Genomic DNA, 16,541 nt, shown 5'->3' with positions numbered 1-16,541 from the left:
GATCCAACAATTCCACCTTATTTAGACTTAACAAGAACGTCCAAGCTGCCCAAAGTTTGAGATGGAGGCAATTTCACAGAAGCATGCTAGCTCCTCCTCCCATCCATTCTACAAATTGCAAGTTTTGATAGGTCCACTACAATGCAGATTAGTAGGAATCGAAGCGCTTTGGGCTAAAGGGAGGAGTTTAGTTTGATAGGACAAGAAGCAGCTTTTTAAGTCCTGCCTTTTCAACTTTTGATTTTACTTTTTCCAGTAGAAGCAACCCTTTCCTGTTGGATCCATCTTCGAGTGAAAAGTACTTTTCAGCTGGGTTGGTATGGCACAGAGGTTAGTTTGGGCAATCATCCTTTGCTGTGTAGGAGCTTCAAGATAGTGACAATTATAGGCAGAGCAATATGAATATTTGAAATCCTTTTGTGGTTTTTGTATTCTGTCATCTGTATAAAATACTTGCAGAAGATTAGAATTTTATAAGCAGGAATACAGGATTAATTTTAGGAGCCAGAATTGATTATGTGACTAGTATGAGCTTTTTAAACTTAGAGACACATTTCATAATGTTTGAATCCTTTAAAAAGATCCTTTGTTTATTAAATTTGTTTGGTTCAAGGCATTTTTCTTTGCCATGTACACTTTTTAATAAGTTTTCAGCTCATCAGATGAATTTCTTAATATGTGTTGTTTTTAAGCTAGAAATTATTCTATAATGCAATAGAAATATCTTATTCTAACTAAAATTGGATGTCAAAAGGAGTTTTGAATTATAAATTCGTGTCTGATAATTGCTGTTATGTATAATTCTAAAGCTGGGTTTCTGTGGTATGGCAGAATTTGGGAAGGAGAATATTTTCTCAGAAATAGCATTATTCACAGGTCACAAAATACCTTCCAATAGCCTGATTAGGAATGGCAATAGTTGTTAATGGCAATATTTTAAGAAATTTGGGGTTTTTATTAAAGAAATGCATTAAGAGTTTGTTACAATGAGAGCTTTCTGTCTTGTGACTGCAGGTATGAAATATAAGGCTCTTTCCTTGTTCAGAAATAGCTTTTAAAAGCTTACTTGAATATAGCATTGCTTTTCTCAACATAGCTGAGATGTTTGGCAGTGTGAAATTTTGGGATGTTGGAGAAAGAGTTTTTGCAAAGCAAGTCAGAACCTGTTTATATGAAGGCTCCTTGGATTGCGTCCAAGTTCTATGTGGATCTGTGACAGTGTAGAATGAATTATTATTACACACTTGTGTGAAAGTATCATATGATCCTGCCTTAAGTTCCTTTGCCATCTGCTTTAAAGTGTAATAAAATTAAATTTCTTGATTTGTTTTTTGATCTATAATCTTTTTAAAGAGGAAGGAAAATTGAAATTGTGTATTTTGCAGATTTTCACTACGGCAAATAACTGAATGAAGACTTGTTTGTGTGGACATCATTTTGTTTCTCGGAATAAACTGCTCGGGTTTCAAAGTGCCCTGTTCATTCCAAGAAATCTGAGTAAATGAAAAACAAATGAAAGAGCCGCTCAGTTTTGTTGCTGTATAGATTCAGTAGCTTACACTTGGGTTAAGTAAAAAGAGATTATAAAATCATAAATTGAAGGTATCTGATGAATAGGTTGTTGAGCAATTGTACATAAGACTTATTATAGGCATCAATTCATGTAGCAACCAAAACCTATCCTTATTTGATAAAGTCAACGTGAGATATATCGTAGAAACTCTCTATTCTATTCTATATATTAAAATAGTTATCTAGTCTCTGCTTTTAAAGAACAGTTTGTAGCTGAGGAGCTTGTTTTGACCCAGGAAAAGCCTTGGTCACTTGGTGACCTGATACTGAATTAATAGAAGTATTTCATGTCTTTGGAACAGAAGACATCCCACATGTGGGCACAAAACCTTGATTTATAAACCAGCCAACTGCCAGCTAATTACCCCTATTACTTTGCTGCTTTCAGTCTGATATGTGGATTAACAGTTCATTGTGTGATCTTTTTGTAATCCCGTCCAGATATCATGTTGTAAAAATCAGCTCATTGAAGCTGTTTACCTTGAGCAAAGTTGAAGCAGTCCTTTCAAAGTATCATATGTATTTGCCATTTCTGCAAAATATATATATATACCTATATGTAACTATGCAGTTACTACACTGCATTTCTTATAGGTTGACTCAGCCTTCCATCCTATTGAGGTGGGTAAAATGAGGACCCAAATAGTTGGGGCCAATTTGCTGACTCTGTAAACCACTTAAAGAGGTCTGTAAAGTACTATAAAGCGGTATATAAGTCTATTGCTTTGATCAAATTGGCCAGGCAGATAATAAGGGAAATGAGTGTTCCCATATGTAGCCAAGACCTATGATATGTAGAATTTTATAGGTAATAATCAGTGCCTTGATTCTACATGGCAACCAATGCAGCTTGCGAAGCAGAAATTAGTTTAGTTTGTTGTCATTGCACCTTGTACAACAAAATTAAATACCATCTTCAGTGTACTATGAAAATAAACACAAACACACATCCTTCACATTCCATACATTGATGTTACATAGGCAAAGGGCGGGTATGTCCATCACTGCCTGGACTGCTTCATTCTGGATCAGTTGAAGTTTCTGGATGGTCTTCAAGGCAGCCCCATGTAGATAATAAAGAATGTGGAGTATAAGCCTGATTCTGTCATAATCAAGCTTCTGGGAACATTGTTTTCTCTACGGAAGTGCCAAAAACTTTAAGGAAAATACCAGTTGATACATAAATGCTATAAGTTGACTAGTCCTAAAGTTTTATGCATTATAAATGTGATGCTTTTCATAGTCTGTCATACTAATGTGCATTATAGTATAAGCATGAATAACTACAGTTTGTGCCATAGATTTAAAACAGTGCTATCCAGAATTTCAAAGCTGGTCTTTTTCAGTGAACGCAAGCAGATGCTGTTATTGTACAGATAGAAAAGAATATCCATAGTTCATGGTTGAACTGTGGGGTCCTTGGTGCTCTCAGCAGAACATCTGCAAGATAACCAAGCTCAGAGCACCAAGGACCCCACACATGCTGATAATACGGTTGGCTGGAGATTGCATAAAACATAAACAGGATTGTGGGCTGAAGTTCACATCTCTATCTTACTAACCTAAGAGTTGTGCTAGAGGCATCTCAAGGCCAGTACAATACACAACATATTTCTTTAAGATAAATCATTAAAGCTAGCTCTAAAATCAGGTTGGTCTCCAACCTGTGGCAAAACTAAGATTAGCTTCTAATATATTTTGGTCTTACAGTTTTCAAGTTGCTCTTTGATGAAATTTATTCTTCACTGAGAAGTCCTGGTAATTATAGTACCATTTCCTCCCTTCCATTGAATCCTGTAGTTAAGAAATTACATCCCAGAATACTCATATCCACAGTAACTTCGGGCTGTTTACTGGAAGGTAACACAACTTTGACCCAATAGGCTACAAGGGCTTGTTTGTCCCTCCCACCCTCAGATAACTATTATATTTGCTATAAATTGTTCAAGATGGACTTTCCATAAACATTGATGGGAATAGTATTGAAGAGAGTATTGAAGAGAGAAAGTGTTTTAGCTACTGCAATATATTTATAGCTATGCATGATGTAGGAATAGACTGGCTATCCAGCCTGTTTCCCACATATTTTATTAATGTTTTAATTACAAGGTTTTGCACCACCCTCATTTTCTAATGTAAAATGAAGAAAGCAGATCCTACTTATATTACAAATTCAATCCTTAAGGTAAATATCAAATGTGTGGCACAGCCTTAGGACATCTTCATTTATACATACAGTTTAAAATCTACAAATAGAAGCTACCGTACCACCATTTTATTTGGGAGAGATACCACTATGCCACAACAATTTTAAAAGTTTACATCAAGAGTAGAAAATAAAAATTGATATGTGGCCTAGCATAAACTTATTAAAAAGGTATTACAATACATAGTCAAAACTTGTTTGAAAAATGCAAGAGGCAACCTTAGGAAGAAATTCTTTTAAGTCCTTAAGAACAGAATTCATTAATTAACTTTTTGGCAGCTTTTTCCCATAGCTGAGCCTACCTTGTGGGAAAACCTCTTCCCAGTAGGCTCTAGTTTTCTAATAAGCATTGGAGCTACTCTCTAAAAGAACCTGTCCCTGGAAATATTCTGTTTTGAGTTTTTGGTTTTAAACCAGGATATAAAATTCAACTTGGAAATAAGCTGATTGTCTGTCTGTCTCGACCTACCTACCTATCATATCTATTTCTATAGCCACCCATCTCAGTCAATGACTCTCTGGCCTATACAAAGCTAATATAATATGTATTTACTGTTCGGCTTATATCTTTGTAATTTCTGGTCTCCATGTTACTTTAGACATCAATCCCTTTCACCCCAGTTGTTAGGGTAAGGAAAGTTGTAGTCTAATAGCAACTGGGGATCTAAGGCTGGAATAGTTCCAATGTTGCGTGCTGTAGCAGTTTGAAATTCCCAAGTGGTCTTTAAAGGCAAGATGTTTTTGTACATTGTAACAACTGGTTGAAAGCAAGATGAAGAAATAGATTGAATTATCAGGTGGAGCTCTTAAGATAGTAAAACTCCAGATCCAAATGCTTGTGCATCTCAATTTAATAGAAATCTGATTTCACAGACAATTTTCCAGGCTGTGTGAGGTGGAAAACCTTCTTAGACCTTCTATCCAAAATCATTTAACTTGAAAATCGGATTGACTCTTAATTTTTTTTTCATACAGAGTACCGTATATACTCGAGTATAAGTCGACCCGAATATAAGCCGAGGCACCTAATTTTACCACAAAAAACTGGGAAAACTTATTGACTCGAGTATAAGTCGAGGGTGGGAAATGCAGCAGCTACTGGTAAATTTCAAAAATAAAAATAATTAATTTGGGAAACGATCTCACTATCATGAAAGGTTTAATTGATTCACTAACCCAAAAGAAGAAGAAGATGATGACAGCGGGAGGCATGAGTCACTCTCTTCCCCTCCCCTCGGAGGCCCCCTGAGTCAGGAGTCGCTACCGCCGGCGTGGCCCCAGTCCCGCGTCGCCTCGGGAAGGGAAAGGCAAAAAGGAAGAGCCGCGGCAGCGCTTTGCAACGGCAGCAGCGGCACCGGAGGCTCAGGCTCAGTGGCTCCTGGTTTTGCCCCACCCTTCCCAAGGCAACGCGGGACCGGAGCCGCACCGGCGGCAGCAACTCCCGACAGCTCCAGCCGGACACCTGAGCGGAGATGTAGGGAGAAGGCAAAAGCGACGGAAGATCCTTCAGGGGAAACTGAGGGGGAGACTCACCCTTGGTCCAGATGAGCCCCCTTCCCCGCCCCTAAGGAAGCAGAGGCAGCCAGCAAGGGCAGGCAAGCCCCACTTCACGGACTCCGTCCGTCCTCGCTCCCACCCAAAGCCACGAAGTCCCCCAATCGCGCAGCCCAGAATCACCCTCCCCTCAGAGGGCAGCAACGACGCCTGGTTTTTCCCGAGACAAGAAGCTCCGCCGTGTAATGAAAGCGCCCTGGCTCTAGGCTCGCGGGCTCAGAAAACAACGCGAGCCGAGGTCGCTTCGGCTCCGCTCGGCTTCTCCAACATCTGGCGCCGCCCTGTTCTATGTGCCGGGCCCGGCAAGTCCGAGCAGCCAGCGTGTGGAGCTGGGCGGCACCGGAGATCGTTGGCTGCCTCTTTCGCAGCACGGGAGGCCTCCCCCGGCTGGCCAGCTGCTCTTCTCTTCTCTGCCTGTTTGTTCTGTGTGGCCGAGGAGGAGGAGACCAGCCGGCTGGTTGGGGGAGGCTTTCTGCGCCGAGGGAGGCGGCTGCTGGTCTCCGACTTTGCTCCGCTTCTCCGATGGTCCGGCGCCGCCATGTTCATTACTTGGGCAGCCGGGCACCCGCAGCGGCGGCAACAGGCAGTTCCGCCCGGGCTCCGCTCAGGTGTCCGGCTGGGGCTGTTGGGAGTTGCTGCCGCCGGTGCGGCCCCAGTCCCGCGTCGCCTCGGGAAGGGAAAGGCAAAAAGGAACCTGCCGTTGCAAAGCGCTGCCGCGGCTCTTCTATTTTCAGAGGGGAATCTGACTCGAGTATAAGCCGAGGGGGGTTTTTTTCAGCACAAAAAATGGGCTGAAAAACTCGGCTTATACTCGAGTATATACGGTATATGCATTTCACACATTGAGATGGTGTCTGTTTTCTGTAAGCCATCAAAAATCTAATTACAATGGTACAGGTAGTCCTTGACTTACGACTGTCATTCAGAACTCTGTTCATTAAGCAGGTCAACATATGATCACATGCCCATGGAGGGGGTGTGGCCATCAGAACTTCAAAGCTGGGCCATGACCATCTTTTTGGAGGTCTATCATAACTTCAAATGGTTGATAAGAAACTGATTGTAAACCCAGGACTACTTGTATATGATATAATAAGAAGTACAGATAGTCTTCTACTTACAACAGTTCATTTAATGACCGTTTGAAGTTAGCGACTGGTTCATATTTATGACGGTTGCAGTGTCGCAGGGTCATGTGATCACCTTTTGCGACCTTCTGACAAGCAAACCCAACGGGGAAGCCATTGAACTGTCAACAAAGTGAACTCTCAAGCCACTCACTTAACAAATGTCTTGCTTAGCAACAGTAATTTTGGGCTCAGTTGTGGGTCGTAAGTCAAGGATTACCCTGTAGTAAGAAACCAGCAAATGAGAGTGGAGAACTCCGTTCCCAGACTTCTTATATTTGGCTCTCGGAGCTGCAGTTCTGAATTTCACAGGCTGCTGAGCTGCTCTTGTTGGCTTCACTGTTAGGTTTGGAATGAGATGGCTTCAAAACGGATGGTGCTTGTTCTGGACCCACAGTATAACTCCAGAAAAGTCCAAATCCTTTGTGAAATTAGTAGTTCTTAGATATTGGCAATTAGAGCACAGTAAGAAGTTCACTTCAAGGTTCATGTTTTTTTCTCCCAAAGCACAGATAGTCCTTGAGTTACAACAGTTGGTTTAGTGATCGTTCAAAGTTACTACGGCATTGAAAAAGGTGACTTATGACTGTTTTTTACATTTAAGACCGTTACAGCATCCCCATGATTGTGTCATCAAAATTAAGATGCTTGAGGGCTGACTCATATTTATGATGGTTGCAGTGTCCTAGGATCATGTGATCTCCTTTTGCAACCTTCTGACAAGCCTAGTCCATGGGGAAGTCAGATTCACTTAGCAGTTGTGTTACTAACTTAACAATTCTGGTGATTCACTTAACAACTGAAGAAAGGTCGTAAAATGAGACAAGAAAGGACGTAAAATGAGACAAAACTCACTACACAACTGTCTTGTTTAGGAACAGAAATTTTAGGCTCAATTGTAGTATTTAAGTCGAGGACTACCTGTAAAATGTTACCAGCTCATGGATTAAAGTGCACAGCCAAGTGTTAAGGATGGATAACAAAATAATTATGCTAGATTCGGCTACAGAAATGGTTTTATGTGTTCATTTTAAAAACTTTTTCTAAAGTTCACATTTAGGTTTTGTTCCTCTGAAGTTGTATGGAAAAGAGGATTTGACTAGTGATTATGGTTAGACCCAGAATGGTGGCTATTTTAAGAAAACAATCCACCCACTCCCTTTGTCCTTGATACAATTTGCTTCATACCGGAATGCAACTCTTTTGGCAGCTTGTGTTTTCAAGGATGCCCTTGTAAATCTATAGCCTGGAGTGTAGTTTTGTCTTCACTGTGTACAAATGCCAGTTGCTAAGGTACATATTTTGTGTTCATGTATTTTTGTGTATCAGCCAAATAGGCCCACCGCGCATAAAATTCTTTGAAAACTTTGTATTCGAATGTAGTAAGCTTATATTGTTGACTAGAGCAAAGAGCAATTAACCATTAGAAATATTTAAAAACAAAAGATGTAGCAGCAGCATATCCTAATTCTGAATCTCACGATGTACAGCTGTTTGGAGCAGAAGAACTTACATCAATTCAACCCAGCTGTTGAGTTACAGAAATTATAGTTAAGTTCTATTTCACTTGCTTAAGGAGATCTGTGTCCATAGTCTAGTTGCATGTGCCTGTCTATATAGGTAGTCCTCGACTTATAGTGACCATTTGAAGTTACAACGGCACTAAAAAAAATGACAAATTTTCCATTGCAGCATCCCCATGGTTACGTTATCAAAATTCAGACACTTGGCACTTGACTCATATTTATGACGGTTGCAGTGTCCCAGGTTCATACAATCACCTTTTGCAAACTTCTGACAAGCAAAGTCAATGGGGAAATCAGATTCACTTAACATAGTTACTAACTTATCAATTGCAGTGATTCAATTAACAACTGTGGCAAGAAAGGTCGTAAAATGGGACAAAATTCACTTAAATGTCACAGCGACAGAAATTTTGGACTCTATTGTGGTCATAAGTCGATTATCTGGATCTGATCCATGGTTAGGGCTGGGTGTTGAGGATGTTGAATACACATTTGTTTGGCCAAGACTTCTAGAAGCTGACAGCTCGGTTTGCATTTCCTTGCCACAGACAAGTGTAAAATCAAGCAAATGATTCCTGATTTTGAATTTATTTATTACTTTTTCCTAGTTTCTTTTCCAACTTAAATGCCGAAAAAAATAGAAGTTTCTTCTTCTAAAAGTTCACGTCATTGTTCTAAACATAAATACCAGCTTTTGCCATTGTTGTGCTAAGGATCAGTGTAATTAATTATGTGCTATATTTCATAATTGAAACCCTTAATTTACCCTAAGTATTAATTTAGACTACTTCTGTGTGGCAAAATAAAAATGAAAAGTCTCTAAGGAAAAAGTAGTTAGTATTTCTAGGAAATTAATGTTTCTATTTTGAGGAAAAAAAACTTAATGACTAATTAAATTGCCATAGAGATGGCAGATTTTAGAGAAAGTAAATTACCCGTAAAAGTTACTTGCAATAAGTTTATCATTTTTGGTTTATGTTACTCATCTTTTTGGCATGAGATAATACTACAGAGCTTTTAAATTTGTTTGTGGGAGCATGATTAGATATACATTACAATAATACATACTTAGAGGAAGGTATTGAACAAACCTTTTATTGCTTGTTTTATTTTTACTTCAGAAGTATTTAGTTAGATGTGATAGTATTTCCATGTGAAGCAAATCTAGTGGCTAGGTAACGCATAAAATTATAACCATGTATTCCATGGTCACAAGCCACGGTCATCCCCATCTTCAAAAAGGGAGACCCCAGCCTAGTTGAAAATTACAGACCAATCTCCTTATGCTGCGTCACCTGTAAAGTCATGGAATCAATTATTAACCAATCCATTATCCTCCACTTAGAGACAAACAACCTACTCTCCAATAAACAATTTGGTTTCAGGAAAAAACTATCCTGTAATCTGCAACTCTTACACTGCAAAAACATATGGACTCACTACACAACTCAATCAGGGCAAAACAATAGACGCAATCTACATAGACTTCTGTAAAGCCTTTGATTCAGTGGTACACGACAAACTATTCCTAAAACTAAAATCTTACGGTATCTCTGGACAACTGCATAACTGGATAGAAGCATTCCTGTCAAACAGACAACAAATGGTCAAAATTGGGAGCATCCTATCAAATTCTGTACCTGTCAACAGTGGTGTCCCCAAGGCAGTGTTATAGGACCAACTCTCTTCATACTCTACATAAATGACCTCTGTGATCATATTAAGAGCAACTGCGTTCTCTTTGCTGACAATGTAAAGCTATTAAACACCACAGACAATACTGCTACCCTTCAAAAAGACCTTGACTGTATCAGAATGGTCAAACAAATGGCAACTTCAAATCTCAACAAATAAATGCTCTGTCTTACATATTGGCAAAAAAAGTCAGAAAATAAAATACAGGCTGAATAGTCAAGACCTTGTTGATGATCCAAACTCTGTCAACGATCTTGGAGTACTCATCTCTAATGATCTAAGTGCTAGAGCCCACTGTAACTACATAGCCAAAAAGGCATTAAGAGTTGTTAACCTAATCCTACGTAGCTTTTTCTCTGGTAATATCACACTACTAACTAGAGCACACAAAATATTTGCTAGACCAATACTCGAATACAGCTCATCAGTCTGGAACCCACATTACATATCTGATATTAGCACAGTTGAGAAGTCCAGAAATATTTCACAAGAAGAGTTCTCCACTCCTCTACTCGTTGTAGAATACCTTATGCCACCAGACTTGAAATTCTAGACCTAGAAAACCTTGAATTACGCCATCTTCGGTCTGATCTAAGTATGATATATAAAATCATACATTGCAATGTCCTACCTGTCAATGAATACTTCAGCTTCAAACATAACAACACAAGAGCACGCAATAGATACAAACTCAAGGTTAACTGCACCAAACTTGATTGCAGGAAATACGACTTCTGCAACAGAGTGGTCAATGTCTGGAATACTCTACCTGACTCTGTAGTTTCTTTCCCAAACCCCAAAAACTTTAACCTTAGACTGTCTACTATTGACCTCACCCCTTTCCTAAGAGGTCTGTAGGGAGCGTGCATAAGCGCACCAACGTGCCTACCGTCCCTGTCCTATTGTTTCTTTTATTTTTCTTGTATGTACCCATTCTCCGTTGAGCTGCTGCGAGCATCCAGATAATGGGAGGGGCTCTAGTCTTCGCTCTGACAGGCTGAGCTATGATTGAAGGAACGCTCCTCCTCTTCCACGTGACATCTCCACGCGTTTCCCCAGTTTTTAGCTCAGCCTCGCAGAGACAGGCAGCTTTAGCTTTCGCTCCTTGGCCGAATTGGGATTTCTTTCTAAAATTATTCAGGTTTGATTTTCTTATTATTTTTTCCTCCGGTCCCTGCGCAGTTGAACTGTCCTTATAAGAAGGGGTCGTTTGTTTTCGCCCCTCAGGGGCAGATTGGGGGGTTTTAGGGCCATTTTGCCCCCTCCATCCCCCTCCTCTGGTGCCTGCCATTCCAGCCGCATCGCAGCGGCTTGTGTTAGCGCGCTGCATAGCGCGTCGTGGCATCTTTCCCCCCACGAACGCAGGAGAGAGAGAGAGCTCTGCTCTCTCTCAGGCCCCTCGTCCTGTCGCTTTTTTTCCGACAGTTTTCATTATTTTTAGAGGGGTTTTCCTCCTCCCTGAGTGAGTGCTGGTTCCGGCGGCCATTTTGGGTGTGCCTCGTGGCGGCCGCCATTTTTGTTGTGGCATTTTTTTCACTTTCGTTTTTGGCTGCGACGATTGAGAGGCTTAGAACAGGACCCACAGGCCTGTTTGCAGTTTGTTTTTACTTTTAAGGGGTCTGTGGTTCCGTGCCCTGCTGCCCTGCTTTTTTTATTTCTCTTGGTTGGCTACCGCAGCGACTCTGAGGTGGAGGAGAGACACCTACTTCCCATTGGTGTTGGGAGGCTGTCTCAGGAGGCCATTGTTCTTATTCCATAGATATTTATATAATTTTTTCTTTAAAATTTCACCCCTTTTTTTCGTTCTGTTTTTTTGTCTGGCCCCAGCGTTCATTTGATCCATTGGTTCTTTTACATCTTAATTTGGCCTACTTTAATTTGGCCTACTTTTAATCCTTTTTTTGTTCAAATAAACAATTAAAATAAAAACAAAAAATAAAAAATAATATAAATAAATACAAATACAAATAACATGAAAAATTTTTTTTACCAAAAGGGGGACGTAGTCCAACATTAAGGTAGCCGGCCCACAACTAGGCCGAACTCCTAGGCGTGCCAACCGCCTTGTATTAATATTACCTTATTCAGGTTTTATTATGGCAGAAGGAAATCCCAGAGGTCCTTCTTTGAAGGCTAAGGCAAAGACACATCACCTGCGCAAGTGGACCGAGGAAGCTTCCAAAGCCTCTCAAAGGGACGCACTTAGGCGTCACAAGGCTTTGGAGAAGGAGTTTGATAGGCGTTCTAGGGAATCTCAATCTGTACCACCACCACCTCCTACCCCCTCTACTTCTACTCACCCTCTTCCTTTGCCAGAACAACCTTCTGTTTCTAGGCGCAGTTCTCCCGCTAGAAGTCTCCAGACCGCTCGGCCTGAAGCAGCCTTCACACCGACCGCTGCAGGCTTGCGTCCAGAAAACCCGGCCTCATCCATTATCCCGGACAGCATTAGAGAATGGATGCAGATGGCTATCAAACAAGGAATAGCAGAGGGCATGCAACAATTGTCCAGAACTGGATCCCAAACGATGGCACCTGAGGCCCCCTTCCTGGAAGAAGGGGTGAGCCAGGAAGAGGAAGAAATGGGGTTTGAACCCTTCAGGGAAGAGGAAGGTTCAGACAGGGGGTCGATCCAGTATTCAGAACCATTCTCCAAGGTAGACCCCATGGAAGGGGAAATGTCCAAGGACGAGGGCATTTCCCCTGACCAACCTGTACACGTAGGCTTATTTAAGCCACACTTATTTAAGTCCTTGTTATTCAAGGCAAAGAATGTTTCGGGCCTGATTCCCCAGACTTCTGAACCAGCACCGGCGATCCCGGGGGGACCAGAAGATTTAGTTTTCAGTCAGCCGGTCATCGAAACCGAGGTCGTTCCAACTCCCCTGATGTTTTCCGATTTGGTCGCTAGACAATGGGCCTCTGCCGGCCCCCCTCCCGCTCCCTCCAGTCTAGACAAGAGGTTGTTCAATCTCGACTCAGAGTTTTCCAACATGCTAAACACCCCGGAGGTAGACGATCCAATAGTGCGGCTAGCGTCCTCATCCAACCCCACTGACGCCTTAGAAGCGCTTAAGCCGGAGGATAAGCGGGCCGAGATGGCTTTACGGCGAGCGCACCAGTCGGATGCTTGGGCCATCAGGTCGGCCACAACCGCATCGTTCTTCACCCGGGCCTCTATCAGGTGGCTCAGGCAGTTAAGACAGCATGTCCCCCCTTCAAACACTAGGGCACATCAGGACATTGCGAAGCTAACGGCCGCAGCGGAGTTCGCGGCCGATGCTACTTTTCATTCTGTAAAGTTTTCCGCTAGGGCCATCTCCTCACACGTCTCTGCACGTAGATTACTGTGGCTTCGGCACTGGCAGGCCGATGTCAAGAACAAAGCCAAATTAGCCTCAGCTCCTTTGTCAGGAGGGAAATTGTTTGGCCCTGCACTTGATCCGTTGCTGATGGAGAGCCGAAATAAGAAGAAATTCCTTTCATCTCTTTTTCGGAGGCAGGAGTCTAGAGGATCTCAGTCCTTTCGGAGGGGCTCCTTTCGATCTTCCTTTCCACCGGCCTTCACCCCCAGGTATCAGGGATCCCCAATGTTCCAGTCGACCTATCAGGACTGGAACGACTCTGGGGATAGAAATAGACGGGGAGGCTCCTACAGGACGCCCTTCCGGGGCGCTGGGAATAAAGCTCCCCGCCATCCCAGGTAGACCTTCAATTTCTTATCCCATTGGCGGTCGCCTTAAGTACTTTGCCCACCAGTGGGACTTATCCACGTCTGATTCCTGGGTTAGGGATACTGTTAGGTTTGGTCTCCCCCTTCAGTTTCAATCACCTCCCCCGGAACACTTTATGGTTTCTCCCCTTTCCAGGGACCCGTCTAAGCGGGCTCTCATGGCGTCCGCTGTCACTCATCTTTTAGACATCAAGGCCATCCAGTCTGTACCCTTGTCGCAGCGGGGAAGAGGGTTTTATTCCCTCCTCTTCCTGGTCCCGAAGCATTCCGGGGGATGGAGACCCATTTTAGATCTAAAAAGGCTCAATCGCTATGTAGTTCATCACAAATTCAAAATGCACACACTCCAGTCTATCTTACAGGGTACTAGGAAGGGAGACTGGCTCACTTTCATCGATCTCTCTGAGGCTTATCTGCATGTACCTATTCATCCATCGTATTACAAGTATCTGAGATTTTGTTATAACAATCAACACTTCCAGTATGTAGCCCTTCCCTTCGGTCTTGCCTCGGCCCCGAGGACCTTTACCAAGGTGTTGGCGGCTCTGGCAGCACACCTGAGACATTTCCCTATTCGCATTCACTGCTACCTCGACGACATCCTTATTCTGTCTCCTACCCGACAGCAGGCTGAGAGTGACACTAAGATTACCCTCTCAGTGCTTCAGGCCCATGGATTTCTCGTTAACCGGGAAAAGAGCCAGCTTAATCCTTCCACCCGTATAGCGCATCTAGGGGCTGTTATTGATTCGGTTCAGGAGAGGGTATTTCTTTCACAAGAAAGATTCACCAGTATACAAAAAGCTATCAAGACAATCAGGCAAAATAAAAGGGCTTTGTTACTAAACCTGTCCAAGCTGCTTGGAAAGTTGGTCTCCTGTATTTCAATTATTCCCTGGGCACGTTTACATTCCAGATCTCTGCAGTGGTTCCTTCTGCCTTACCAACGTTCCGGAAGGAGCAACTCAAGGCTCGTGGTGAAGATCCCCCCAAGAGTTCTCGCCTCGCTCCTCTGGTGGACAAGGCCGTCTACCAATCGAGGTCATCTCTTCAAGGAGCCCCAGAGGGCCACTCTCATAACAGACGCCAGCCTTTACGGCGGGGGAGCTCACATGCAGTCGTTTTCAGCCCAGGGAACTTGGTCAGTAGCCGAGCGACGCTGCAGCATCAACTGGCTGGAGTTGCATGCAGTGTATCTGGCTCTACGTGCCTTCTTCCCTCAGGTGCGAGGCCGGCACATTCTGGTTTTAACAGACAACACTACCACCAAGGCCCACATCAACCGTCAAGGGGGCACTCATTCCATTCGTCTCATGAGAGAGGCCGAGCGCATTTGTCGATGGGCAGAAAGACATCTCTTATCCATCAGGGCAGAGCACATCTCGGGGGTCTCGAACGTCCAAGCAGACTGGCTGAGCAGGGCCAAGCTGGACCAATCAGAATGGCGCCTACACCCCTCCTTATTCAGGGAGGCGGCAGCGAGGTTCGGTCAGCCTGTGGTGGACCTGTTCGCATCTCCCCTCAACGCCCAGACACCGAGGTTCTTCTCTCGTTATCCTGCCGACGGCGCGGAGAATCACGATGCCCTACGCTGCCCTTGGCCCACCGGGCTTCTATACGCCTTCCCACCCCTCCCGCTAATACCCAGGGTGATTCAGAAATTGATCATCGAGCAGGCGGAGGTCCTCCTGATAGCCCCGTTTTGGCCCAGGAGGCTGTGGTTTGCGGATCTGCGCAATCTGTCAGTGGCACCACCATGGAGGATTCCCCTCGACAGGATCTCTCTGTCCCAGGGCCCTCTTCAGCACCCGGACCCGCAGTGGCTTCAGCTAGCCGTCTGGAGGTTGAGCGGGAAAGATTAAAGGATGAGGGTTTTTCGGCTCAGGTCATCACTACCATCTTGGCAGCAAGGCGGCCTTCGACTACTCGTATTTATGACGCCACCTGGAATATTTTTTGTCAGTGGTGCCGTAAGTCATGCGTGAATCCACTCTCACCTTCGATCGCCCAGCTCCTCGCTTTCCTACAAGCCGGGCTGGATAGGGGTCTCTCCCCCAACACTCTGAGAAGGCAGGTCGCAGCCCTGGCAACGGTGATTTCTAGCAGTTCTTCTGGTTCACTCTCGCACCACCCTTGCATAAGGTCTTTCCTTAGAGGGGCTTCCAATATTCGCCCTCCAGTGATTCACAGGTACCCTACCTGGGACCTTAATAAAGTTCTGATGGCTTTAACTAAACCTCCTTTCGAACCCCTCAGGGAGGCGTCTCTTCAGTTCCTCACACTCAAAGTAGTGTTCTTGGTGGCAATAACATCAGCAAGAAGGATATCTGAAATAGCAGCTCTATCCGTGAGAAAGGATTTATGCGTCTTCCACGCTGATCGGGTGGTTCTGAGGCCAGACCCCGCTTTTATGCCTAAAATCAACTCGGCCTTCCACAGATCTCAGGAATTAATCCTACCTAATTTTTGCCCCAAGCCTTCTCGAGAAAGGGAAAGGCAGTGGCACACTCTTGATGTGCGAAGGGCTCTTCGTATTTACATCTACCGTACTCAATCAGAAAATCTGAATCCTTATTCCTGTCCTTTCAGCCAAAGACGCTGGGTTGCAAGGTTTCCCCGTCTACTGTTGGTCGTTGGATTAGGGCCACTATATCCAAGGCCTATATAGCACAGGCTCTTCCTGTCCCTAGTGGCATTACCGCTCACTCTACAAGGAGTGCGGCCACCTCGGCTGCCTGGGCTACCCAGGCGTCAATTCAGGACATATGTCGAGCGGCTACCTGGGCCTTTCCATCTCCATTCATACGCCACTATAAAATCGATGTTTTCGCCTCAGCTGAGGCATCCTTTGGCAGGCGAGTCCTTCAACAGGTGGCAAAGGACCCAGAGGTGATTCCGGACCAGACGGAGTCCCTCCCGTAGGACAAGCCAGGCTTTGGTATGTCCCATTATCTGGATGCTCGCAGCAGCTCAACGGAGAATGGGCGTTGGTACCTACCTGATACGCCCGTTCTCGTCGAGCTGCGTAGAGCATCCAGCCCCACCCTATTTGGTCCGTCTGGGGGGGGGGGGAATCCCTTTTCGGCCAATGATGTTTATAGTTCAGAGTTGAGTCTTGTAATATAGTT

General features: G+C 43.9%; 2 protein-coding genes across 2 annotated transcripts in view; both read left to right on the top strand.

The window, feature by feature from the left end:
• CNOT6L (CCR4-NOT transcription complex subunit 6 like) overlaps positions 1-16,541 on the top strand; it is a 48,289-nt gene that overhangs the window by 12,128 nt on the left and 19,620 nt on the right. The gene's annotated exons all lie outside the window — the stretch shown is intronic.
• Positions 12,347-15,744, top strand: LOC148130653 (uncharacterized). The gene is made up of 5 exons (XM_087962594.1): positions 12,347-13,254; positions 13,550-13,619; positions 13,896-14,177; positions 15,062-15,298; positions 15,670-15,744. Exons 1-5 carry the CDS (start codon positions 12,347-12,349, stop codon positions 15,742-15,744), a joined length of 1,572 nt encoding a protein of 523 aa, XP_087818720.1.

Source organism: Notechis scutatus, chromosome 4, assembly GCF_049901735.1.
Source record: "Notechis scutatus isolate UNSWTSFEM ecotype Mainland chromosome 4, rNotScu1.2, whole genome shotgun sequence".
NCBI lineage: Eukaryota > Metazoa > Chordata > Lepidosauria > Squamata > Elapidae > Notechis > Notechis scutatus.
Note: the sequence above shows the minus strand (reverse complement) of the source record. Positions and strands in the feature narration are given on the sequence as shown.